General features: G+C 30.1%; 2 protein-coding genes across 4 annotated transcripts; both read left to right on the forward strand.

The window, feature by feature from the left end:
- Nucleotides 1-769: 769 nt before the first annotated feature.
- Nucleotides 770-17,198, forward strand: LOC141454312 (glycogen synthase kinase-3 beta-like). Of its 3 annotated transcripts, XM_074128425.1 has the most exons (10): nt 770-994; nt 1,182-1,258; nt 1,601-1,728; nt 7,765-8,206; nt 9,119-9,205; nt 11,095-11,193; nt 13,383-13,620; nt 14,418-14,620; nt 15,425-15,608; nt 16,857-17,198. In XM_074128425.1, the coding sequence occupies exons 4-10, from the start codon at nt 7,931-7,933 to the stop codon at nt 16,904-16,906; spliced, it is 1,137 nt and encodes a 378-aa protein (XP_073984526.1). In that variant the 5' UTR covers nt 770-994; nt 1,182-1,258; nt 1,601-1,728; nt 7,765-7,930; the 3' UTR covers nt 16,907-17,198. The 3 variants fall into 3 exon arrangements, with proteins under 3 accessions (XP_073984526.1, XP_073984524.1, XP_073984525.1); XM_074128423.1 differs by lacking the exon at nt 1,182-1,258; XM_074128424.1 differs by lacking the exon at nt 770-994 and having other exon boundaries at nt 1,001-1,258.
- Nucleotides 17,199-18,789: 1,591 nt separating this feature from the next.
- On the forward strand, nt 18,790-25,369 carry RabX4 (RAS oncogene family member RabX4). Its single transcript, XM_074128429.1, has 6 exons — nt 18,790-19,000; nt 19,617-19,677; nt 19,837-19,975; nt 23,084-23,173; nt 23,252-23,365; nt 23,467-25,369. Exons 1-6 carry the CDS (start codon nt 18,877-18,879, stop codon nt 23,566-23,568), a joined length of 630 nt encoding a protein of 209 aa, XP_073984530.1. The 5' UTR covers nt 18,790-18,876; the 3' UTR covers nt 23,569-25,369.
- The last annotated feature ends 97 nt before the right edge of the window (nt 25,370-25,466 follow it).

Below are 25,466 nucleotides of genomic sequence, written 5' to 3' on the forward strand. Positions count from 1 at the left end.
CAAATCTGTTTGCTGGCAATGCATCCGTTCCCCAGAAAATCGATTTCTGTACTGGCACTGGTTGCCATGGCACTGCTTGATTTCATCTTTGATCTCTTTAATTTAATATACAAGTTGGGTCTTAATTTCTCGTTTTGCCGTTTGCATTGCTTAGGGGTACGTCGGGTGTAACCTTGCTCGCCTCTTCCCTTTCTCATGATGCAAAGCGCTCAAGTAGATATTACAATATCACATCATTACCTCGAGTCAATAAGTCAAACAAGAGAGTTTTACAATAATTTTATAATTTGGCACTCTCCATTATCTTGATAGATGGTTTAAAGCTCATGAACTAAGACAAATGACACTTAATTCTGAAAAATTCAAACAGCTACTTCCATTAAGAGAACAATTGAGGCGCATACTTAATTGCCGCAGTATTGCGCCATTCTGTTAAAAAGTTGAAGTTTTTATTAAGGGATTTCGATCGCTAATTTCCTGTTGAATCCCCTGATGATAGCAACAGGTCTTTCTGTTCAATGCGCTATTGTTTTTTGTTTTTTCAACTATTTATTCAGGGGACATAAAAAGTTATATTTTTTGGGGTGCAAAATCAATTTTAGATTCTGTAATAATTACTTCGGAAGACCTCAAGATAGTTGTACTAAATAATCCCAATTTCAAAAACTTTTTACTAAAAAAAGAAAACTCTTTTAAAGTATTAAAAAAAGATATCAGCCTTCTTAGAAGTATCCAATGCCTTATACATTAATAATTGTTGAATTAACAATTAAATTTTAAAAAAAAACATGATATTTCTATTAAGTGATAATAAGTAAACAAATTTGAGTAATTATAAAATCCAAAATTTCAATACGAATGACGACATTATGGAAGCAAATTCCATACATAAAAATAATTGCCATTCTTTAATTTCAATTAAAAAAAAACTGGTGACAAAAATTACACTTTTTCGTAATTATTCAAAGCAACCTTCCAATTAATATTGAACCAGGTGATTAAATATTATTTTAGCTTTGTTGGTCTCAATTCCATAATTAAAATATAAACTATACGGGTCTTACAAGATAATGAGCCTTATTTCATTGTGGAGCCAAATTATAGTGATTTTCGTTTTCGAAATCACGAAATTTGGTTAAATTCCCTCTATTAATTTATTTCCTGTTTAATATCTCTTCAAGGAATGGTGAAATCAATTTACAGATGGAACAATCTGTCTTTAAAAAAAGGAAAACAACGAGACAACCATTTGATACAGGTAGATACATTTAAACCTCACTAAATTTGATGAGGAAAGCCTCTTTTTTGTTAGGAGGAGAGAGGAATGAGACTTGAGTGTGCGATGAGGATAGAATTCACCTGTGGGTTCTCTAAACCCATCAAATATAAATCTCTACAGGACCTGTCATTGTTGAGGGTTGTTTTGCTGCAAGGTTGACATTATTTCTGAAAAAAGTCAGCTATATTCCCCATAAGGAACTAAAACTTAACAATGTTCTTCTTTACACACTATATTATCTTCGAATCAAATAGAAGTTCAAGCAGAAAAAAATTAAAATTTCAAATAGAATTTGATGTTCTGTTCATTTGTTGGTTTTAGAAGGAAATTTCTTGTAATACGCACGCCAATCGCTGACACGAAGTGAAAACGATAGTTTACAGATTATTGCAACACTTGCAGGTAGAATAAGAACTGAGTGTTACAAGGCTACCTGGCTTTACATTAAGGCAAGACATTTAAAGTATATTATTGCAATTTAATTATGTATAAAATTTACTAAACTTTTTTTATTGTCATCAATTTAAATTCTAAATGGTTGGAGGACGCAGAACTGTTACACAAAGATGGGGTGGTGAGATGTAAATTATGTCTTTTAGGCAAAACGAGATGCTTTTTATATTTCGCCAACTATTAATTCTAATGTTTAACTCTTTCTTTGAAATATTTTTCAGACACAAAACGTTTGTTTATAGAGAAATAGATAGCTTTTCCATTGAATTCCCACTTTATCAGAATCCATATACAAAATTTATTCAATAAAATTGTGTTGCAAGAATCGAAAGTTTGTAGAAAATTTGAGATTAATTGAATGAGATTTTTATTGGGATTATTAAAAAACAATTAACTCTTTAATGAAAGACTTGTTTGGGTACGCATTCTGTTACACCAAACTAAAGTAAACTTGGCTACACCATTCATCTGGTTATTAAATCATCGAAGTTGGAAAAAAAGTTTACTTAAACAATACACTGATTATTTGAAAGATTTGATTGCAGGATGATTGTTACTTGGTTGTATATTCAAAGCAGCAATATATTCATTACTCAGTGGAATCTATCTCTTTCTGTGTGAAGTGCCTACCTAATTTTGTAGGCACTTCAGGAACAAAAGATCTGGAGACGTTGCTATCCAATCCCTTACAAATTTACTAGTTCGGCGATATATCTAAGAATTTTTTCCAGATATGACAAGTAAACGATAAGATATGTAAATAGATAACAACTCTGAAAGTCTACGAAATAACGAAAAGCAATCATTCAGATTTATCAGCCTAATTGCTCATTGATCCCATTCGGCTACAGATAGAATTCAAATTATCACACGTATATTTCACCACACCTTGCACCAAATATATTTTCTTTTAAACTTTTCCTGTGATTCTAATCATATTTAGAACTGTTTGCCAACTTCGTATTTTTAGCATCAAATTAGATGATTTTATTACGCTCATCAAATTAGATGATTTTATTACGCTCATCAAATTAGATGATTTTATTACGCTCATCAAATTAGATGATTTTATTACGCTCATCAAATTAGATGATTTTATTACGCTCAGCAAATTAGATGATTTTATTACGCTCATCAAATTAGATGATTTTATTACGCTCATCAAATTAGATGATTTTATTACGCTCATCAAATTAGATGATTTTATTACGCTCATCAAATTTCATGATTTTATTTGTTCCAATGTAGAAACCTCAATTTGTTTTTTATTCAATCTACTCTGTCATCAACACAGACAGCACGCAGCCTCCAGCAAATCTTACAGTAGTTTTAGATTGAAAAACCTACTAATTATACGCTTATCATTCCAGTCGGAAAGTTTGTTCATCAATTCCGGTTATAATTTCTTGCTGAAGTGTTTTTGTTGTAGTTAAGAGTTAAAGTCTGGTCAGGGGCTTTAATGACCTTAGTTGTTGCGCTCTAAAATTAAGAAATAAAAATAAGAAATTTACACAAACATAAAAAACAAAATCGCTAAGTAAAAAAAATACCGTAATAATTATATTTGATTACTTGAACATCCATTAAATAATTTTTTTTTCCCCTCATAATAATTATTTTTTAATTCATGAACAAAATAAGATTATATCTAGCATGAAAATTCTATTCATTCTCATTGTAATTAATTCCCAAAGTTCTATTTTACAAATTTGTTTCCAACTTTGAATATTTATAACTTCGTTAGCCTCAATTATCACTGAAAGAAAACGGTAATCATGTAGGATGGTGATTTTCCAATTACTATGTTCTCTGGAAAGTGGAAAAATCGATGACCTCTTCCACTAAAACTTATCCAACCCAGCTTTTCCTGAAACAATGCGTGAAATAACTTCGGTTAAATTCCCATTAGTGTCACTTTCCTCACTAGTGAGTGGAAAAACTTTATTGTGCTTCCTTGATATAAGAAGTTTTGTTATTAAATATTTTCTGTAAAAATTTAATAAGCTTATTTACGTAACTAAATAATTAAAAAACGAATATTAAAAAATAAAATAAAAATTGAAAGTAATATAGAAATAAAAATAATACTTTAATAAATAATTAGATATTTTTAATTATAACAGTTAAAAAGGTCATAGTGTTACCTTATAGAAATTTAAAATGGATTCTAGTGATTCCTGTTTAGAAAACACTCCTCCATCAATAAAAGAAACAGCAGAAAATGTAATAAGTAATGTAAATACGTAAGTAATGTAAATAATTGTAATATAACAATAAATGTTTATAATAAATTACTTTTTGTAGACTGTAAAAATGAAATTTTTAATTTTTTTTAGTTAATAAATCTAATGGTTGCAGAAAAAATAATATTTAACTCGAGTGTCAAGTATTTTCCTCACACTCGGCCATTTGCACTTGCACTCGCCTCGCTTCGCTCGCTCGAGCGTGCAAACCCTGCCTCGCGTGAGGAAAAGTACTACTTTCCACACTTGTTAAATAAATAACTATTGTTATTAGAACTAAAGGTGGAAAAAAAAAAAAAAATGATTTTGGCTTCATAAAAAACTTTAAAAAATTGCCAACAAAATAAATAACCTGTTTTATATAATAGCAATCAAAAAGGAATTTAAAAAATAATCATAATAATTAATAATAATTCCCATAAAAGGAATAATAATTATTAATGATTAAGAAAGATAAGATAATTAAAAAATAAAGTTTGAAAGTTACCAGGTAGCAGGTACCATGAAAAAATTACTTTATACACAGCAATGTTAAAACAGCACTTGAAAAAAAGAAAATGGTTAATTTAAAAAAAGTTATGATGATGATAAATCTATTATTATTAATTATTAAATTCAAAATCTGGACAATTCATTGGTTTTAATTTAAAATGTTCTGTAGATAAATTGTTGTAATTAGTAAATTTTTTAAGTTCGATCAGAGGATGCTAGAACAAGGTACTGGTCAAGATCAGCCACTTTAATAATCGAGTTTTTTTTTCAGGCCTTTTTAAGAACTTCCAACCATTTTCTTAAAAATATTTATAGTTAAGTATTCTTAATAACTTTTATTCGAAACATTTACCCATAAAAACTCGATTAAAGGGGTTTTTATGGAAGAGGAAGTAGTTACGTTATTCTCTGGACTGTTATTTTCAGTAATCCACATTCCTAACTTACTTTGTTTTGTCAAAGGGAGTTATATACCAGGAGATTGTTCAAATTATTGAAAATACCAATTTTTGTAAGCTTCGTGTGTGTATATTCATTAAAGATATGTGAACTTGGATTTCTAATCTTAACTTTTATTCAGTTTAATATTTAAATTTTATTTAATTGTTATACTATTGGTAAGAATTAAGAGAATGTTCGCATCAAATTTTTTACCTGAAGCTTAATGATACAATATGTATGTTAAACCCAATTACAAAAATTTGTACTTTATTCTCCGCTTTTAAGATATAGGTCGGTATAAATGCAAGAGCCGAAGACAACACACAAAATATGAAAACAATTTCTTCATATTAAGAGGACATAGTACGTCTATTAATGGAATTAACTCCAAGTCGAAAAACCTGCCCAAAATTATACCATCTCTTACAAGAGATGGTATAATGTATAAGTTAATTAAACATTTTTAGCAAAGTAAAAATGATGTTAATAAAATTATTTTGTTAACTTTCTTCCATAATAAATGAGTTAATATAATTATATGCAATTATATAACGTATTCTTAATGTCTTCTTTAATAATAACATTAAAGTTGTAAAGTAAGGCGTCCTTCGAACTCAACGTGTTTTTCAATTAACCCTAATAACTAACCTGCCTTGAAATACATCCCTACTTTGGATGAGATAAATATAATGGATTTATTTTCTGTCTCTCTTTCTCTTAGCTATATTCATTCCATTCTTATTTATTTCCAATTCCAGTTTGAATGATCCTAGTGGCTATTTCTTAATGCTGTTCCTGTTCCTGCTTTCTTTTCTGTAATTTAAGATGCCTGTGAACGCGTCAGAATCATTGCCGGCTTTCGGCCAATGTTCTTTCGTTACGGAAAACTCTGTCTATCACGAGACTGTGAGCTGAAAAAGGGCATCTTGTAAGTGAAATTCTGTGGGCACGTAGCTGTACTCTAAGCCGGGGATTTTCTGAGAGTTCAGTGCATATCCACTGAGATATCGCTTCCCTGTAAATATTAGCACTGAATAGTTCAACTTTTTTTATATCTGCACAATCCAAAAAACATGGCCAACAGTATTATTATTAGACAAAATCTTGTTTCTTGTTCGTCAGGACTCAGTTCTCAGTGCCAATACTATTTAAACATTTCCACAATCAGCACCAGTATTCTTCCAACAAACGCAGACTACAGGCTCCTTCTGCCATGACATAACAAACTTTCTGAATCTATACTTGACATGCAAACGTCATTAGACAAAATGAAACTGGTTCCACAAATTGAAATATTAATTTACAGAATACATAGCCCAACATCTTGTTTGTCCGAAGACCATTAAAACCAACCATTAAAAATACAATGAGATAATAGACCTACAAAACTTTTAGACCGCCCTATCTTCTTAATAATAGAAAGACTCTTCTAAAGACACTGTGCTCTTAACTTGCTGTCCAAATCTTTGCTACGATTCTTACTGACCTCCGCTTTTCTAATGTAAATGGGGCTAGTAAAACTGCAATGTATAAGCTACAGGTTTACCAGAATAAAATGCTGCGCCATGAAAACACCGTAGTCTACTCGGAATAAACAAATCCACAGGTTGGTCGAAATACACTTACAATTAAAGATCTCATAGGCAGGATAGCACTTTTTAGAGAACTACCAAACTAAAAAACTGGACAACACCACCGACTCAGACAAAACAAGCGGCCGACGACGATTAAAATGCCCGGAATTTGAGGATTGAATTCGGCTATCTTTTTAAAAATCGTAAATTTTGTTTTCAATAACCTAGAAAGTTGCTTGCTTTTGTGGCTAACCTTGATCACATTTGATTTATTTAATTTGACGGTTACTTTAATAGTATTTTGCTGGGTATTTAACGTTTTGGGTTAGATGCTTGGGGTGGGTCTGGGTAATAAAAGTGAATGTGTTACATTCACACGATTGCCTCCTAATAAAAATTATGACAAATAGAATAAACAAATTTCCTACAAATATTTAATTCCTCTAAAAGTGTTTAATTAACCTAATCCAAGAGCCAGGCATAGACCAGCTGTTATTGCACTATGAGGCAAAAAATGTGGTTCGTTACATAACCCATTACATAACAATGCAGCACAACCTACAAGTTAGGAAGTGCATTTACTTCGTTTTATCTCTTCAAAAGTCATTTTTACCAGAAAAACAGTAACAGTTAGATGTCGGCTCAATGGAAACTTTATTTTATTATTTATGTGCTCGTTAAGAGGTATCATTGGCCTAAGTAGTTTCTCTTCTAATATTTGCATAAATACAAAAATTTTCTAATTTATTTTATAAAAATTTAAAAATGTTTAAGTAACATTTATGGGTACTAGAAATGCTCAAAGTCGAACTGACCATTTAGAGGTGAGGAAATGGGCAAGAGCTAAAATGAAGTGAGACCTTCGCCCAGAAATGGGTCTAATCTTGAAAAAAATGAAGTTTTTCCTGTGTTATTTATTATTATTAATTGATGATTAATTATTAATAACAATTTTTTAGTTATCCAGTTAAAAAAAAAAAGAAAAAGGTATAGTAATTTGTATTGTATAATTTTGGAATAAAGGGTTTATCTATTTATTCATAGAAATGGAAGCATTTGTAGTTTACTCAAATTAATATAAACTTTTTTTGCCTAGAAATCAGCTTAAAAAAATATTTAAAGCCAATGTGCTTGCCTACTTAGAAAAACTTTCTTTTTTTTACATACACTCAATTATATTTACATTTTCAGTAATTGGATTAAAGTGAAATTGAGTTTAGATTTCATCCCCCTCTAAATAAGTAAGAAGATGGTATTGTCCTGATTATTTCTATTCTTTCAGGTTGGAAAAAAAAAGAAGTTTTATGAAATTTTTACCTCTTCATTCAAAGAAAAAATAATAAGTAAAATTTGGCAAAGAATCAAAATATATCAGCATAAAACTATTGCAAAATTACTCTAGACAAGAAGACAAAATTTAAGAGAGTAATAAAAGAAATAAATAAGCAATGAGTGAGCCACAAAAAGGACAATTATTTAAGGATGATTTTCTTGAGGCTGATTGCAGGCAATCCATATATAAAATTGATCCAAAAGAAAAAATGCAAACTACATTAACTTTTCCAATAGTAATTGGCGGTGATGAAGTTCCTCGGGTAATAGAAATGGAATTACAAGATCCAATAAGATATGATGGAAATTTCTTTACAAAACAAGATGTAATTTTAACTAAAGAAAAAACACGATTAACTGTAAAAACTAATCGTTTACTTTATGATCAATGGGTGCGTATTGGATATAGTTCTGCTATTTTCTGATTAATAAGTAAAATAAATCAATAATATAATTGATGTTAATAATTGACGATCTAGACTTTTTCTTTCTCAGATTCAGTTATAAAATTTTTTAAAAGCAACTAATCCATCATTTCAAAAACTAACTTACCAATTTGTAATACTTCATATCTTTAGTTCCCTACCGAAAGAACAACTATACAATGTCCTGTACAAATGTAATACACCATAAACATAAACTGCTAGTATTCGAGAACAAAAACTGGCTTAATTTCCTAACGTACTAGGTGTCTTAAGGCTTATTAATATTAAGCCTTCGAAAAGCAATTGTACTTATTACGTACATTGAAATTATTCCATTCCTTGCCCTATAACCTATGCACTTAAACAGATTAAAAGTGACTGTTTTAAATTTGAAATGATTGTTGCCTTATTTGAACTGAATTAAAAAATTGTCCCATACACAAACCAGGGACATGTTTTTATATTAATTAAATTTTTTGATTAAAAAAAACCATTACTTTCGAAAGCCTGACTGGTTCAAATTCAGTGGCTGGCCCTTAGATTTTCTCTTCCTTTTTTTTCTTATAACTCACTTTCGTAGTATGACAACAATGTGCGGAGACTAACAGTCCTCGAAAAAAGGTTTCGAGCTCCATTTACCTCACGCTCTTGACGCGCCATAAATTAAAAATAATTGTGATTTAAAAAAAAAATTCAAGAAAGTTTTTCTTAATTATGAAGTTTTTAAGATGAGAACATGAATAATCCGTGTGTTGTTTTTCTTTTTACTCGTAGTACGAGTATGTATGTATGTACCCCATCAGACAGGCTATATCTTTAAAAAATAAAGCTTAGTATTTAAGTTCTTGAGGTAATTTCTGATGTTTAGTTACATTCCAGCCCACCGAAATTATATTATTAAGTGAAATGGAACCACATATAAATGTAATTGAATTGATAAATTATTCTAAAAGCATTCATAAATCGGTAAGTACGCTTTAGATTAGATTTTTATAGTTTATTGATTCAATATTTATGTAGATCAATTATTCAAGATCTTCAATTCTTGAAGATTGAATACTTAATTGGTTTAATCAATTTAACATTGTCTTTAAGTGAGTTGTACTGAACTATTCATTACCAAATTTTTAAAAAAAGACTTCAAATCTAGCTGTGGATGATCAATCTCGACCACATAGCTAGTGTAGCCTAATTCCTACGGTAATAATATACTTAATTTCATATTTTTGATAGCTGTAAGAAAATTAGGCGCTCCTAAAGCGGTTTTTAGGGATTGAAACCCCTCCTAACATGTATGAAACAATTGAAGTTTTATTTATAGTAATTTGCTATTAAAAAATAATTTCAACGCAGGCTATAAACATTTTTTGGGGCAATTTCAGCTCATAGAGAATATTAAATGGTTAAACTCTTCTTCATCTATAATTAAATCATGAATTCATCTGTTTGTCCATTCTAAACTTAATTCTCCAATCTAAAAATTGGATCCATCTATAGATAAGATAAGGTGGTTGGCCAGTCAGCTTATCTCTCAAATCCTAGGGATCTGTAGTTAGCACCCAACAGTTGGAGTACCTCTTCAGTCTGTCTATTTGATTAGAATGAAGAGTTTGTAGGAGGACTTCCTGGGTAAAGCTTGAAGATACAAGTACTTCATCTCTCTTAAGTGCCGAACTCTCAGCCATTCACGCCCTATACTCAGGAAATAGGTAATTCTCAGTACATCATTAAGCAAGCAGCTATTATGAATCTAGTTTTCTCTCAACGAACCTGTTACGAGAATGTCATTAATTGTTAGGTTTTCTTTCGTTTTTGTTTTTTTTGAACTAACAAAACATACATGGGGAATATATTTATGTTTAAAAGAATCATATTTTGAGCTTTTCCTCTTCCTTTTTAAAGAATTCTTTTCTCGACTCTCAGATAGGGAGTATAGCTTTTACTATTCAGATAATTAACCTGTTTTATCACCAGATTGTTAGAGTCCAAACAATAAAGTAACAAATTCTGACATACCTAAACAATGGATCTTTTATTATACTAAATAAAAGTAATAAAGGAAATTTAAATTTCAATCCCTTGGATATTAAACATCAATATAAAAATATTATTTGTTAAATTTAAATTACAGCTTGGTAAATTAAATTGTCTAAATCGACTAGCTTTAATCCTCTTGTATTGTCTCTCGCTTCCTCTGACATCCCTAATACTCCTCGCCGACTGAATCGCCAGTGGCCCCGCGACTTCCTTGTCTGAAGGCCTAAATTATTACTCTCCTCTCTCCTCCTCGTATCTCCTCCCATATTCTCCTCTCTTCTATAGAGAGTGCTACCGCTGGGTAGTTTCTCTCCTCCCGCACCAGTTCATCTCTCTCTCCATATTTACTTATTGTATACAATGTATACAGTATCGTAAATTACAAAATAAATTATTAAAAAAAAATTGTCTTAATTCTATCCCTTCTTAATCTAAAGCTAAACCAGTATTTTAAATTCAACTGAGATTCTTCAACTAGTTGTTTGAACTTCTAGATTACAGACTAAAATCTTAAATTATTGAAACTATTGCAGAAAAAAGTAATAGTGCCAATAGTCTAGCCAAAACCTAGAGTCGGTGGGTCCATAATTGTACAATAAACAATTATAATCCAAGAATAGAATGTTTAATAAAAAATAAATGTGCAAATACATGTATCTCATTTAGATTGGCAAAGCTGGGTCGCTATTCGCTAATAGTAAAAAGTAAATAAAAAATTCATCTTTCCACTAAAGTTTATGTTTAAAAAAACCAATTTTTTGAGCTATTTTTTTTTTTTTTTTTTACAAATATTCAATGCTCATTTAAATACATTTTAGCGGATGAATATATTTTTGGAATTTATTGGCCCAACACTCAGAAATTTGTTAGATGAATATAAAGATAAAAATCAATTATTTCCATACATTCATGTCAAGGTAATTTATAGTTAAAATAATATTTAATTAGATTAACCTTAAGTACACTGGCATTAATAACCACTATTTAAATTATTATGAAGGTATTAAAATTATGAAATGAGATTTCTTTAGCAATAACGGATTGAGGATTCTACAAAAGAAAAAGAGCCCTCTCCCCTTAATCTTCATTAATCCTCATCCGCCCATCTCACTTTTATGAACACATCTCAAAGAAAGTTAAAATAAAACTATATACCCATCAGGTAGAGTAGTTTTGGAAATAGAGGTTCAGAAAAAGAATGAAAATACAAAATCTTCAATAGTTTTACTGAAATTTCCTTCTTTTCTGTTGCTAACATTGTATTTTGATGCCAAGGATAAAATATACACATTAGGTCGACTAGTTTTGGATCATTATATTCAAAAATAAGGGAAACTTGCGAAATCTTCAATAGTTTTACTGAAATTTCCTTCTTTTCTGTTGCTAACATTGTATTTTGATGCCAAGGATAAAATATACACATTAGGTCGACTAGTTTTGGACCTTGAGATTCAGAAATAAGGGAGAAATGCAAAATCTGCAAAGTTTTACAGGAATTTCCTTGCCTTCTGTTACTAACATTGTATTTTGATGCCAAGGATAAAATCTGTACCTCAGAGGGAAAAGGCACCATGTCCATTTTTTTCGATTTTCAGATTTTGGCATCATTTTACAAATTTTTTGTTGCTCTTTCTACTGGTGTAAAGCACTATGTCCTATGTTTACTATTAAGCGATTTATGTATATTTAAAAAGCGCTATGATACTTCATTGCTTAAGGGTAAAAGGCACTACATGGGCATAAATTTTTTTCTCAATGGAGATCAAAATATAATATTTTAAAATATGGGAGTTAAAGTGGTCATACCAACTATAATAATTATGGTGAGAAGTACAGGAAAGAGTGTAACCGGAAAAGTGGAACAAAAAATGAATTTGGAAAAATATCTTCATTTGGCTCCCCTGTAAAATTTACTTTCTGTGACATGGTGCCTTTTCCCTCCGAGGTACAGAAATATACACATTAGGTCGACTAGTTTTGGATCATTATATTCAAAAATAAGGGAAACTTGCGAAATCTTCAATAGTTTTACTGAAATTTCCTTCTTTTCTGTTGCTAACATTGTATTTTGATGCCAAGGATAAAATATACACATTAGGTCGACTAGTTTTGGATCATTATATTCAAAAATAAGGGAAACTTGCGAAATCTTCAATAGTTTTACTGAAATTTCCTTCTTTTCTGTTGCTGACATTGTATTTTGATGCCAAGGATAAAATATACACATTAGGTCGACTAGTTTTGGATCATTATATTCAAAAATAAGGGAAACTTGCGAAATCTTCAATAGTTTTACTAAAATTTCCTTCTTTTCTGTTGCTAACATTGTATTTTGATGCCAAGGATAAAATATACACATTAGGTCGACTAGTTTTGGATCATTATATTCAAAAATAAGGGAAACTTGCGAAATCTTCAATAGTTTTATTGGAATTTCCTTCTTTTCTGTTCCTAACACCGTATTTTGATGCCAAGAGTGAAATATACACACTAGTTTTGGACCTTGACATTCAGAAATAAGGGAGAAATGCAAAATCTGCAAAGTTTTACAGGAATTTCCTTGCCTTCTGTTACTAACATTGTATTTTGAAAAAGGACAAGGCCGATTGTCATGTTTGTTTTCGTTGCTAGAACGTCTTAGTAAGATTTGGCAATTCTGATCTCTTTTCAGAACACATAAATATTTTGCCTGATAAACGGAAGTTTTCTTTACAAAATGCTTTTTTTTTTCTTTTTCTTTTTTTTACGTGTCTATTGATTAATTAAACATTGCTGGCTTATGTAATCACTGATGGAATCTTTTTCCGTACAAAATGGTTTCTTGAGGTGTCCTCCTAAGGGAAATAAATTTAACTTTAAGTATTTAAACAACACTTCTCAATGGTAAGGATGCTTCATGAACCAATGCAGCGCGGTGGGCAGTACTTGTCACATTTACTTTACAACTAAAGGCGTTAGTAATTGCTGGCCAACACCGCACAGTTAAGAAAATTGAATTCAAGAAAAGTGTGCCAGTAGTACGAAATTTAAGAATTTAAATTGCATATATTGCACAAAATCCTGGATATTGACAGCAGATTTTATTATCATAATTATTTTCTACCAGACGTACATGGTTCAACTTTTGAGAGGTCTAGGACATCTACATTCGTACAAAGTTTGCCATCGAAGTATATTACCAGAAAAAATTGTAATAAACAAAGAAAAAATGTTATTGAAAATTACGGACTTAGATTGCTCTGTAAAACTTCCTGAAGGTAAAGCAAAATTTGAAGGCTGTGAACTAACCCATTACGTAGCTCCAGAGCTTTTGCTTCGGGCTTGTTGTTACGATCTCTCAATTGGTAAGCCACTTACGAATCCTTAATTTATAAATGAGAAGATAGAAAAAAATATTTTTAAATCATTTTAATTATTGATATTTTGAAAGAACCAGAACGTTCTTCGTGTAATTTCTATAAATGCATTGCACAATTTTTTTTTAACTTAGAATTCTGTACAAAAACCTCTTTAATATTCTTGTACAATCTTGAAGTCAAATATTTTTCAGGAAAACAATTAAATTAAATCAAAGATTCGCATAACAATCGAAATTAAAATCCCAATCGAATAACTAAGAAAGTTTAACCTAAGATTAAGAATTTTGATAGCCATAGATTTAGAACTGACGAAAAAGTTGCTTGAAAAGGCCAGATCCAATGCAATCTAAATAATCTATTACAATCAAAAGGCCACAAAAGTGTTAGTGTTTACATAAAGAATGTAGGAGTTCTGTCTTGTTCATTGTATAAAACAATGGGAATGATTATGTGTCAGACTTTATTATCTCGCTAAACCCGAGTAGTTTGCTCATATCAATTTATCACTGCAAACTAGAAATGCGTAAAAGTTTGTCTGTTTATGCGGTCAGGTTTGGGTGTACCCACAGACGACTCTAAAGATCTCAGTAGCGGTCTGAAGGAGCGAAGTCGTACGGACAGTAAATGTTTCTTCATAGTGTACATGACAGTATTTTCAGTCAACTCTTTCAAGTTTCAAGTAAATTGAGTGTTCACAACATATTGTCCCGTTTTTATTTGCAATAATTAAGAAGTAAAAGTTTCATTTTTAAAATGTATTCTCTCCTTTTTTTTTTTTAAAGATATCTGGTCAGTTGGTTGTATATTAGGAGAATTATTGAATAAAAATACTCCACTAATATCGGGCTCTACAGAAATTGAGGTTTTTCATTCAGTTAAAAAACTTCTTGGCTCACCAAAATTAGACGATGTAAAAGATATGGGCTTCCCGGAAGATGTGTTTTTTATCTTGATAAAGAAAAAGAAATTTTCTACTCTCAGAAAGGTAAGTAACAAGAAGTCTAGTAAGTAAAATGAGTTCATCCTAAAAAGACACGAAGTATATTTCCCCTTTATTATACTTATTTGTTTGTATGACCTATTCACCTAAACGACTGACTAAAAACTCTAATTTAACATTTAATTAAAGAGCACAGCCATCAACATGTCGCAACTCTTTAAATTTAAGAGCTGCAATGGTGCTAACTTCATTGTCAGACTACAATGGAACAATAATCACTGTAGACACAAAAAAGACTGGATGTATGAATTTTCAACAACTCAATTAATACAGTTATCTATCTATAATAAATAACTCAACAATTTTATGGAATAAAACAGCACACAAAGTGTGGTATGCATAAAATTAGGAAGCATGTTTTGCATGAACGAAACTGCGTTATGTACGAATGCATAAAGTATATTATGTTTTAATCAAAGTGTGGTATGAATGAATTTTCATAGTGAGGTAAGAAATTGCATTATTTGACTGTATTGTCCCTCTACTGAAAACATTTTAAAATTGGAATCTTACTTAAAAATTTGATGAGTATCTTGAATAAAGTTAGAATTATTATTTTCTTTGTCGAAATAATGGGATTGATTGATCTTTAAAATTACTATAATTATTACCAAACTTATCGGTTTTGTAATTTATTTTTTAAGGTTTATCATGTTGATTGTTTATAAATTGTGGTGAGTAATGTTCTTTAAAACCATTAAAAACCAAACATAAATTAGTAAAATCGATGCTACACGACGATTCACTAAAGAAACTTACATTTAATTTATTCAATTTCTTTTAATACAGATATGTTCAGATTTACGTCCAGAAGATCTCGAATTTCTTGAAGAATTATTGCAATATTCCCCAATGAAAAGACCAGCTCCACTCTCACTCCTTAATCATAAATTCTTTTTGAAACTTCGTGACCCGACAGTGTTATATCTGGATGATCAGGTTCTTCCTGAATTATTTAAATTTACAGAAAGAGGTAAATATTATAACTCTATCTGTAAGTATTTTTACGAAATTTTATACAATTATAGACAAAAGTTCAGATAGTATAGACAAAATTCAACTCTAAATATCTCGTTTCCTACTCGACAGATTTTTACGAAATTTAATACAATTATAGACAAAAGTTGTCTCCATATGAAGGTAAAATTTAAACAAAATCTATCGAGTAGTTTTCGAGATATTTGAAGTTAAAGATTTCACTGTTTCAAACGAAACAAAAATTCAATTCTAAATATCTCGTTTTCTAATCGACAGATTATTGCAAAATTTTATACAATTATAGACAAAAGTTGTCTCCATATACAGATAAAATATAAACAAAATCTATCGAGTAGTTCACGAGATATTTGAAGTTAAAGATTTCACTGTTTCAAACGAAACCAAAGTTTAAGTCTAAATATCTCGTTTCCTACTCGACAGATTTTTACGGAATTTAATACAATTATAGACGAAAGTTGTCCCATGTGAAGGTAAAATTTAAACAAAATCTATCGAGTAGTTTTCGGGCTATTTGAAGTTAAAGATTTCACTGTTTCAAACTAAACCAAAATTCAATTCTAAATATCTCGTTTTCTAATCGACAGATTATTGCAAAATTTTATACAATTATAGACAAAAGTTGTCTCCATATACAGATAAAATATAAACAAAATCTATCGAGTAGTTCACGAGATATTTGAAGTTAAAGATTTCACTGTTTCAAACGAAACCAAAGTTTAAGTCTAAATATCTCGTTTCCTACTCGACAGATTTTTACGGAATTTAATACAATTATAGACGAAAGTTGTCCCATGTGAAGGTAAAATTTAAACAAAATCTATCGAGTAGTTTTCGGGCTATTTGAAGTTAAAGATTTCACTGTTTCAAACTAAACCAAAATAAATATATAAATAAAACTACTGGCTATGTTTTCTCTTTATTTGCTTTACGCGCTCTCGCAACACATAACTTATATTAAAGCATCAAAAAACATTTATTGTTTCTTAAGGAATCTATATATTTGGTGAGAATCCTCTGTTATCTAGGGTTGAAATCGTAAATTTTCAGTTTTGTAAACATGAACTCCTTAAAATTACTTGTTTCAAAATATATTTGCGCTAAAAATATCTTAAGTTTAAAGAACATTAGAGAGTAAAAATTAGAAAAATGTACTTTTGCTGAAAATAGAAGTCAAATGATTAATTAATTTACTGTTTTTAATGATTTATTTAAATATTTTCAGAATTGGAGATTCAACCTGAATTAGAAAGAATATGCACGAATCATACCTAGAAATGAAATCGATCTTTGAAAGTTTAACCAATAAATACTTTAATTTTTTGTCTTATTTTCTTTAAAAATTGGAATTAAATGTGAGCATCCAATATCAGCTGGCTGCCAAACATCTGCACATACAGTAAATGTTGGTTTCTGTGCAGTTAAAATTACAGTATAGAGTTGCATAATATTGTAAACGAATTCCTGGTTGAAAAAGAAGGCATATTGAGGAGATGCTTTAATAGATATGACAAATAAAAAAGGCAGAAAGGGTTTTAAATATGAATTAAACCTTTGTTATCATCCATTGTTTAGTGTTTTCTTCATTAATTTGGTTTTTTATGTTTTTTAACTCCTGAAATATTTGGAATTAACTTAATTTAATGTGTCCTCATTACTTGTTAACTGTAAATGTCAAGGACTATTTTTATGTATGCTAATCTATGCAATAATTTTTTTTTATCTTTTCCTATTATTTACTAAAAGAAAAAGTAAAAGTTTTATTAATTGACATCGTTTTCATTCATTGCCATCAATCATCTGGTTAAATTGCCATAATCTTTCATGTGCGTCTTACTGTCCAACTATCACATTAGAAGGTGTTATGGACTTCCCCGCCTGGGGACCTGCAATAGCAACATAATCCTATCCTTAAGGAATGTGCTCTTTTTAAAGGAATGATGCACGTTATTTTTTATGTTACTTAGTTGATATGCCACTTTAGTTTACATTATAGCCTTTCAAAATGTGTGTTAGCTGTGAAACATCATTACAAAAAATTGTTTACCAGTACTCTATTAAACACTGATAAGTAAGGCGCCAAGGTAGGCTAGAGGCGAGACCCGCAATGCTAAGATGTATTGCTGGTTAGAGGGTTCGATTCCCCTTAGTTTAGCCCTTGGATTGTACTTATGGTTAAAAGAAGTTTGTTTGCTATCTGCCTTCGTCCACGGAATCTAATTTGGTAGTTGGATGTAAAGCCCACCTAGAAAAATAAGTACTGCTTTACTTTTTTCTACTTTTATTAAATAAATAGAAATAGTACTTTCAACTTATTGCGAGAGGTACACTTATTACTTGGTTGCGAAATTAATTCATTTTTTTTTGTCCAAGCTTCATATTTAAATTCTGAGACAGTGTGAGTCTTAGTAAATCTATGATATTGTAATATTAATTATTGATTTCTGTTCGCAACAAATCCTCAAATTATATTAATATGGAAGTTCAACCCCCATCTCGCCACAAGAACTGCCTTAAAAAAGGATTTTTCCGGGAAATCGCATAAAAGTTATGGACCTAATATGTGCCATGAGCAAACGAACTTACTAAATAATTTTAGAGAGTAATTATATCAGCCATTAAACGAAAATCTCATAAAAACAGAATAATTTGATCAACTGACACTTTTGGTTGATCAGTTTGTACAAAACCTCATTGCCGTATCGGCTGATAGCAGTGACTTAAAGAAGTCAATGAAACGGTAAAGACTAGGAACGGAAACTACCCAATAGGATGAACTCTACACGTCAAACAAGCAATTGTTCTGAAGGGAATCAAACTGAGTTAGGAAGCTAAGAATCATTTGAGAATAATTGTATGACTCGACACTCTCTGAAGAGAAGAGAAGAATAAGATCTAAATCATGTATTCCAAAACTCATAACTAGTAAAATTTAAAGTTCAGAATACAATCACAATACTTCTAGTAGGAAGTTCAATTACAAATTAATTGAAATTGGAGCAGCATTGCAATTGAAAGCAAACAGCTATTTAAAGACACGTCAGACTTGAGTATCCATTTGTAAAATTCAATATTACTTTTCGGGGAATCCCCATGAAGTTAATCATCCATCAACAGGCACAGAACTATTGCTATTGCTAAGTCTAAATACGTCACGCTATACTCCTCTTGTTAGTAGTGTAGGGAAGGTGGCGCTCTCCCTATTGCTTCTGTACAAAATTATCGATCGGGTGTTTCATAAGAAAATGGCCCTGGAATGTCAAGCAACTTACAAAGTTCTAGTTTTAGGTGATTCAAATGTTGGAAAAACTTGTATTGTACATAGATATTGTGATGAAACCTATTATGATACATATATTTCTACAATAGGTAAGTTTGTTTTATGTAATTTGTTGAATTTGTACACAAAGTTTATGTTGTGATGAGACCTTTAAGTAGTAATCATCTCTTCTAATTGACATTAACTGAAAAATGTCCAAGAAAAGCTGCTAAATAGATCTTCTTCTTTTTCTATTCTAATTGCCGAATACTTGAACTTTACTTATTTTGTTCTGTTTAAAATATCCATCCATAAAAACAGTGTAGAACTTTTCAATCTACCATTATTACTTGTTTTATTTCTTCATTGCTTGAGACAATTACTAGCAATCAGGGCCCAAATTAATGTAAATTATATCCTCAAGAACACTAAAGGATATTTGTCTGGAACTGTTCCTTTGTTTACTTTTTTATCTCGTAGCCTCGAAAGTTTGTAACATTAATTCCGACCTTTTTATTATCTTCCCGAATGCTGAATAATTTATCGCTTGATTGCTAGCTAATGTAAAGATTGATTATAAAAATAGATAACTTCAGCTTTGAACACCCAATCTGTGAATATTAAATACATTAATGGCTGGTTTATTTCAGTAGATGACAAGAGTGCATTATTGATATATTTCTAATATTAAAATTTACTAAAATAATAATACATAAATTTTTCCAGGTATTGATTTTAAACAAAAAATCATTTGCGTGGATGGTACACCAATTAAAATGCAAATTTGGTGAGAACACTTTTAGGTATATTTATTAGAAATTAATGCATTTGTTTAAATACTGCACATTTATCTTTTAAATAAAAGAATAAAAACGATTTTATATAGTTAACTATAATTTTGGTTTAAGATTTATTTATTTTTAAATAATTTTTTTTTTTTTGTTAGGGATACAGCTGGTCAGGAAAGGTTTAGAACTTTAACCACAGCGTATTATCGAGGTGCAATGGGTATACTGCTCATGTATGATGTTACCAGTATGGAATCTTTTAATAATTTAACGTATTGGCTAAAAAATATAGAAGAGGTATTTTTTATTCATACCATATTTTTAATAATAGAATATTAGCTGACTATTGAAATTCTGTGGTGATTTTTCTTGATCTCTGGCGCATTCCAACAGTTTATTAAACTCCACGGTCTAAACTTATTAAGCTGATCAATATAAATAATTCCAATAATCGTGCAGTTGTTTTCATTTCATATTAAGTATTTTATTTACAATAAATATTAATGACAAAAGACACAAATGTCAGTGCTCATTAAGGTGTCCCATCTCGTAGAGAATCCTCTGGCTTCTTGGTAAGTGATCCATTATTCTACATGTCGGTTTAATATAATAGAGAGACAAAATGAAAAAACTGATGAGAATATTCGATCCATTTGAGAACGAGTTAAATTTGTTTCCTACTTAAGTCTTCCTAACATATTAAGCAAATTATACTGAGCCTTGATCAGCCTAATTTGGCTGCCAAATTAAAAAAAAACTGGCCTTGCAACTCTAGTTTGATTATTTGACGCTAGAGTGAATTATCTCTATGATACGTTGTATCATCCATGAATCTTAAATCAATTATTTGCCAATTACTACACTTTTTTAAAAAAAATTTTAATCATTTATTTAGTTACAATCAACGCATTGCGTTATAAGCAACAAGCGTAACAATAAGCAATATTCACACATATCAGAGTGGAGAAGTTACCCAGCGGTAACACTCCGAAAAATATTCTAAATTCTACTGACTCTCTTCATCAGAGAGGAGATCGCGAGGCCCACTGTCTTTTAAGACGTCTAGAAGTGTTGTCTGGAAATGTTCTGGAAGATAGATGTTGTACAAGTGGATTGTGATGAGATTAAATGGTAAGATGGAATTTTCTGTATCGTGTTTTCAGCAACTTGTGTTGCACGAAAGGAATGTTCAAGTCTGTGTGAATGGTTTGATTGGTGACGTAGAAAGGAGAGTTTACTATAGAGCGAAGAATTTTAGTCTGCAAGGACTGGATCCTTTGCTGATTTGAGCGTTTGGTTGAACCCCACAGTTTGATGCCATAAGCCCAGGCTGGCTTTAATATATAAGTCTTTTGTTGTCCAGAGTGAGTTTTGATCTGTTTGTCTAATAGTCTTTTCAGTTGTCGGAAGCGTCTGTTGAGTTCTGTTCTCTTAAGTCGAGTATGAGGGTTCCATGTGAGTCTTCTGTCAAGGTAAAGCCCAAGGTAGCGGACTACGTTGACAGGTGGTAAAGGAATAAGATTGTAAAAGACAGGAGGAAGAATGATGCGTCGAAGAGTGAAAGTAATGTTTTGAGATTTTGTTTCGTTCAGTTTGATAGCCCCATTTTTTGATCCATTTTTCTAAGGAGGTGAGGTGAGACTGAAGGTTTCTATGAGCTATTAATGGATCTTTGTTAGTAGATAAGATGGCAGTATCGTCAGCATAGGTGAGAAGAGTAGTTTGAGGATGAGTTGGTATGTCTGAGGAGTAGATTGTACTACACTTTTAAATTGCGTATTTCTATTTTCTTTTATTTTCTTTGTCAATTTTCATAGTTATTTTTAATGGATTTAAATTATGGTTTCAATATATAACTAAAATCTTATGTCGCGCCCACGAATTTCTCTTACTGCGGTTGCTATTATTCTGAAGCAACAAATTCTCAAACTAAATTGTTAACCCAATAACTAGAGAGAAGATAATAAAGTTTCTGACTAAGATTTATGTACCACTTTTACTAACTTCACTTAAGTTAGAAGGTAGTAACCAACCAAAACGCTCTCACTCTGGGATACTTGCAGAGCAGTCAAACAAACCGAACTCTTAGCTTCTCCAAGACTTCCCAATTTTATTTTTCCTCCTCCCAAAATAACTTCTAAAAAAAATAATACAACAATTTTATAAGTTTTATTATTTATTATTGTATATATTTGAAATTATTGTCCAAACCTTAAAAAATAAAGCACAACTCTTTAATAAAACAACTTTTAAGATGAAACTGGCCTTTCTTAAAATTAGAATTTTTGGCATTCTAGTGTTTTCAATATTCATTAATTGTTCTGAAGGGAAAAGCTTACCATAGTTATTCCACAGTATCTCACGAGAAAACCATAAATTTGGCTAGGAAAAAATGTTTTTTAAATTAAAGTATCAAGACGTTATAACAAGAACCTTTTTTGTGACTTGTTTTCGAGCTATACTGTGTACCCACTAACACACAGGCACCATGAGCTGCTAATTTTTACTCTCCCTGTCTCTCAAACGCACAGACACTACATTTGGTACAAAGAAAATCAAAACATTACTTCGATAATCAATAAAAAACCACTTGTTAAAAATTCATCAATTTTCAGAGTCAAATAAAACAAAAACAAAAAAAAACACGTAATCTTTATACATTCAAGAATTCGTTGCTTCAGATTTATTCTCTGAAATTAAAATGGCAACTTCAAAATGAATTTATATTTCCGAAGATAATGGCCGTGAAACATAAAAGTTATTTAGTAAAACTAACAGTTCTCAGAGAAGAAATCTACCTTCGAGAGTCTAATTAAGTTTACTAATAATAATAATAAAGTGCCTTTATTCAAAATTTTACAGAATTACATATTTGTTTATTTAATTCGTAACAGACAAATACTCATGGTTGAAGAACCGTCTGAGGGTTGTCCCTACTTATTTTTACCCTTCTACATGATGAAAGCACAATGAATAAACTGTTAAATAAATACAACAAAACAAAGAAAAACAGAAACAATAAAAGAAAAAAACAAAATAAAAAATAATCTCACCACAGACAGAAGCAAAAAATAGAATACAGAAAACAAAATATTCTTAAATACAGTACCCGACGTTATATAATAAATAATAGTCAAAATTAAGGCCACTTAATATTTCATTTATTTACGGAATAGGGATACAGACACATTTAGGTGATACAGATACACATTAATAATAGATAAAACAGTTTAATAATTGAATTCCTTCACCAGTTCGTATCTATATGCCCATGCCGCTTTACAATAGTTTACCAAGCTTTTCCAACATTTGCCATTTAAATAGTCCATAATTAATAATTAAATTTGACTTAGCCCTGAATATTGGACAAACTTAATTAAATCAAAATTTATAATTTCTAAACAGAACGCATCACCAGAAGTTGTAAAAGTATTGGCTGGAAATAAATGTGATGCTACTTCTCAAAGAGTCGTAGATCAAGAAATGGGTCAGAAGGTATAATTTTAAAAATAATCATTTAAAAAAATTCTTTTATCGATATAATTATTTTATTTTCCTATTTCTTTTTTTTAGATTGCAGAAAATTATGACATCCCCTTTTATGAAGTTTCTTGCAAACAAAATATTAATATAGAGAAAATATTTCTTACTTTAGCAAGGCTAATAAGGGATCAAAGAACATATCAGGTAATTTAGATCAACCCTCTTTGGATGCTAAATATAATATTTAGATAGATTTGAAGCCTAAAAATTTGTTTAATAATTTACATTAAAAACAAATATTTCAGATTGACCAGTACGATAGCGGTCAAAATGGTAATATTCATTTGGATTTAAAATCAAGACTATTTGAAAATAGTTTGAAGGATCAATGGAAATGTTCTTGCTAGCTGTTTCTTAGCTTTTCTATAATTTTATTTATTTAATTTTTCTTTATTTAAAGAAAACTCAGTGATATCCAATCATAAAATGCTTTGCTTTTTTTTTTTTTTTTAAACACAATTTTTTAATGAATTAATAGGTTATATTCTTTTTCTTTTAATAAGGGTAAACATCTTGGTGAACAAAATGCAGGTATCATGTTTACTTATATGTTTATGTAGCTATAATAACGAGCAGTGAACAATTGGCCTTTTTGTTCAGAATTTCTTAGATTAGCAGTTTTTTCGAAAATGAAAACAGATTGACTACTGGTAGTCATGGTATGCTACAAAATTACCCTTTAGAAAATTGTAATTATAGGTGCTAGTCGAGAAATCTAGTTCAGGACCTATTTCCCTAAAATATTTAAAATACCACAGAAAAGTATGTAACTTACACATCTGTTAGAAAACTGGACCTTCTTTACAAGACAAGGAAACTGTTTTAATGAGGTTTCCTCTTCTCCTTTTGAAGGTTCAAAAGTAATCGTTTTTTGTTGTAAGATGTTAACACAATTTTTTAGAGTTTCCAACTTGATGTTTAAGAGAAATTTCTAAACTTATAGTAACAACTCATTGTCATCTCTTTCTTAAAACTCCCTATTAATTTATTGACGGATGATCCATTAAAACACCAGCAGATATTCTTTAAAAGAGCCTAGAACTCAGAAAATTTCTGGAGTCCTCAAGAGTATAGGAATAGGTTTGGGTTTGGAAGAAAAGAAGTCCTAAAGTAAAAGTACTTCTTTTAAAAATATCCCTATGTCCTGACAGGTAAAACCTATCTTCATTTGAGAGAACATGCATTTAATACCCTGAACTTTTTAGTAATATTAAACAAGTGATTTCCCAAGAGATCGAATATTATTTTTATCTCTTTTCAGTGATGATGCTCCTTACAAACATCTAAGTAGGTTTCATCATAACATAACTTCCTCAAAAATATATTTTTTATTTAGCTGCTAGTATTAAAAGGTGGCATCTTAAGATTGGTAATACAATTGTATTTAAACTTAGCTTTGTCAAATTATTATAATAACTGCTTTAAACAGGATCTGATAGAGAAGCAGCTTGTTTTTTAGGTAATTTATTAACCGAGAAAAGAGTAATAAAAGTTTTTTAATAGAAGAAAGAAGAGAGAAAGTAAATTATGTTTTAAACATTTGAAAACAAACATTATCCAATAAATTATTTTTGACAATAAATAAAAAACTGAAGAGAATTTAAATAAGGGCAATACAAATATTTTTTAAACTATTGAAAATAATGTTTTTATGTTAAAGCACTTTTCTTGGTAGTTACTAATTAGTAGGTAGTTTACGTAATCGGATGCAATTATCTTCTTTTTTAAGATTTTTTTATACAATTGTGTATATATTTAAATATAAAATGGTGTCTTATTTATGTCAATATTGTAAATATCAATGTTGCTAAAAACGTTTTTGGAACAACTTAAAGAATAAAAACAAAACTGGTACTGGCGATGATAATTCTCCTTTTTAAATATATATGATTTGTAAATTATATAGTTAGTTCATACAAGAGAAAAAGCATTCACTTATCTTTCGTTAAATGAAGAAAAAAACAAATTCTAAATGGGACCAGTGCTGGCTTATAGGTGCTAAAAGTGAATAATTGTTATTATTTGTTTATTGGGATGTTAGCAAAAAGTTAAGAGAAATTCTTTTGAATCAAGAAAAATATTGTTTTTTGTGTTGGTAAATGTCAAATTTATACGAATTTTCAACAAATAAAACAATATTTTAAATAATTATTTTAGTAATTACAATAATTACACCTTAATTATTTTCCCCATCCTTCCAATGATAATATCGTTTTGTTATTATTTGTTAAATAGGTTGCCATGC

The sequence above is a fragment of the Rhodnius prolixus genome, unplaced genomic scaffold (assembly GCF_049639745.1).
Source record: "Rhodnius prolixus isolate KJV_2025 unplaced genomic scaffold, Rpr scaffold_9, whole genome shotgun sequence".
NCBI lineage: Eukaryota > Metazoa > Arthropoda > Insecta > Hemiptera > Reduviidae > Rhodnius > Rhodnius prolixus.

Bases quoted from the DNA above. Each gene is read 5' to 3' on its own strand.
- RabX4 (XM_074128429.1), top strand. From the start codon at position 18,877: ATGGCCCTGGAATGTCAAGCAACTTACAAAGTTCTAGTTTTAGGTGAT. The intron at 19,976-23,083 runs GTATTTTTTATT...ATTTCTAAACAG, and splicing joins GGCTAAAAAATATAGAAGAG to AACGCATCACCAGAAGTTGT. The intron at 23,174-23,251 runs GTATAATTTTAA...TCTTTTTTTTAG, and splicing joins ATCAAGAAATGGGTCAGAAG to ATTGCAGAAAATTATGACAT.
- LOC141454312 (XM_074128425.1), top strand. From the start codon at position 7,931: ATGAGTGAGCCACAAAAAGGACAATTATTTAAGGATGATTTTCTTGAG. The intron at 13,621-14,417 runs GTAAGCCACTTA...TTTTTTTTAAAG, and splicing joins TTGTTACGATCTCTCAATTG to ATATCTGGTCAGTTGGTTGT. The intron at 15,609-16,856 runs GTAAATATTATA...AAATATTTTCAG, and splicing joins ATTTAAATTTACAGAAAGAG to AATTGGAGATTCAACCTGAA.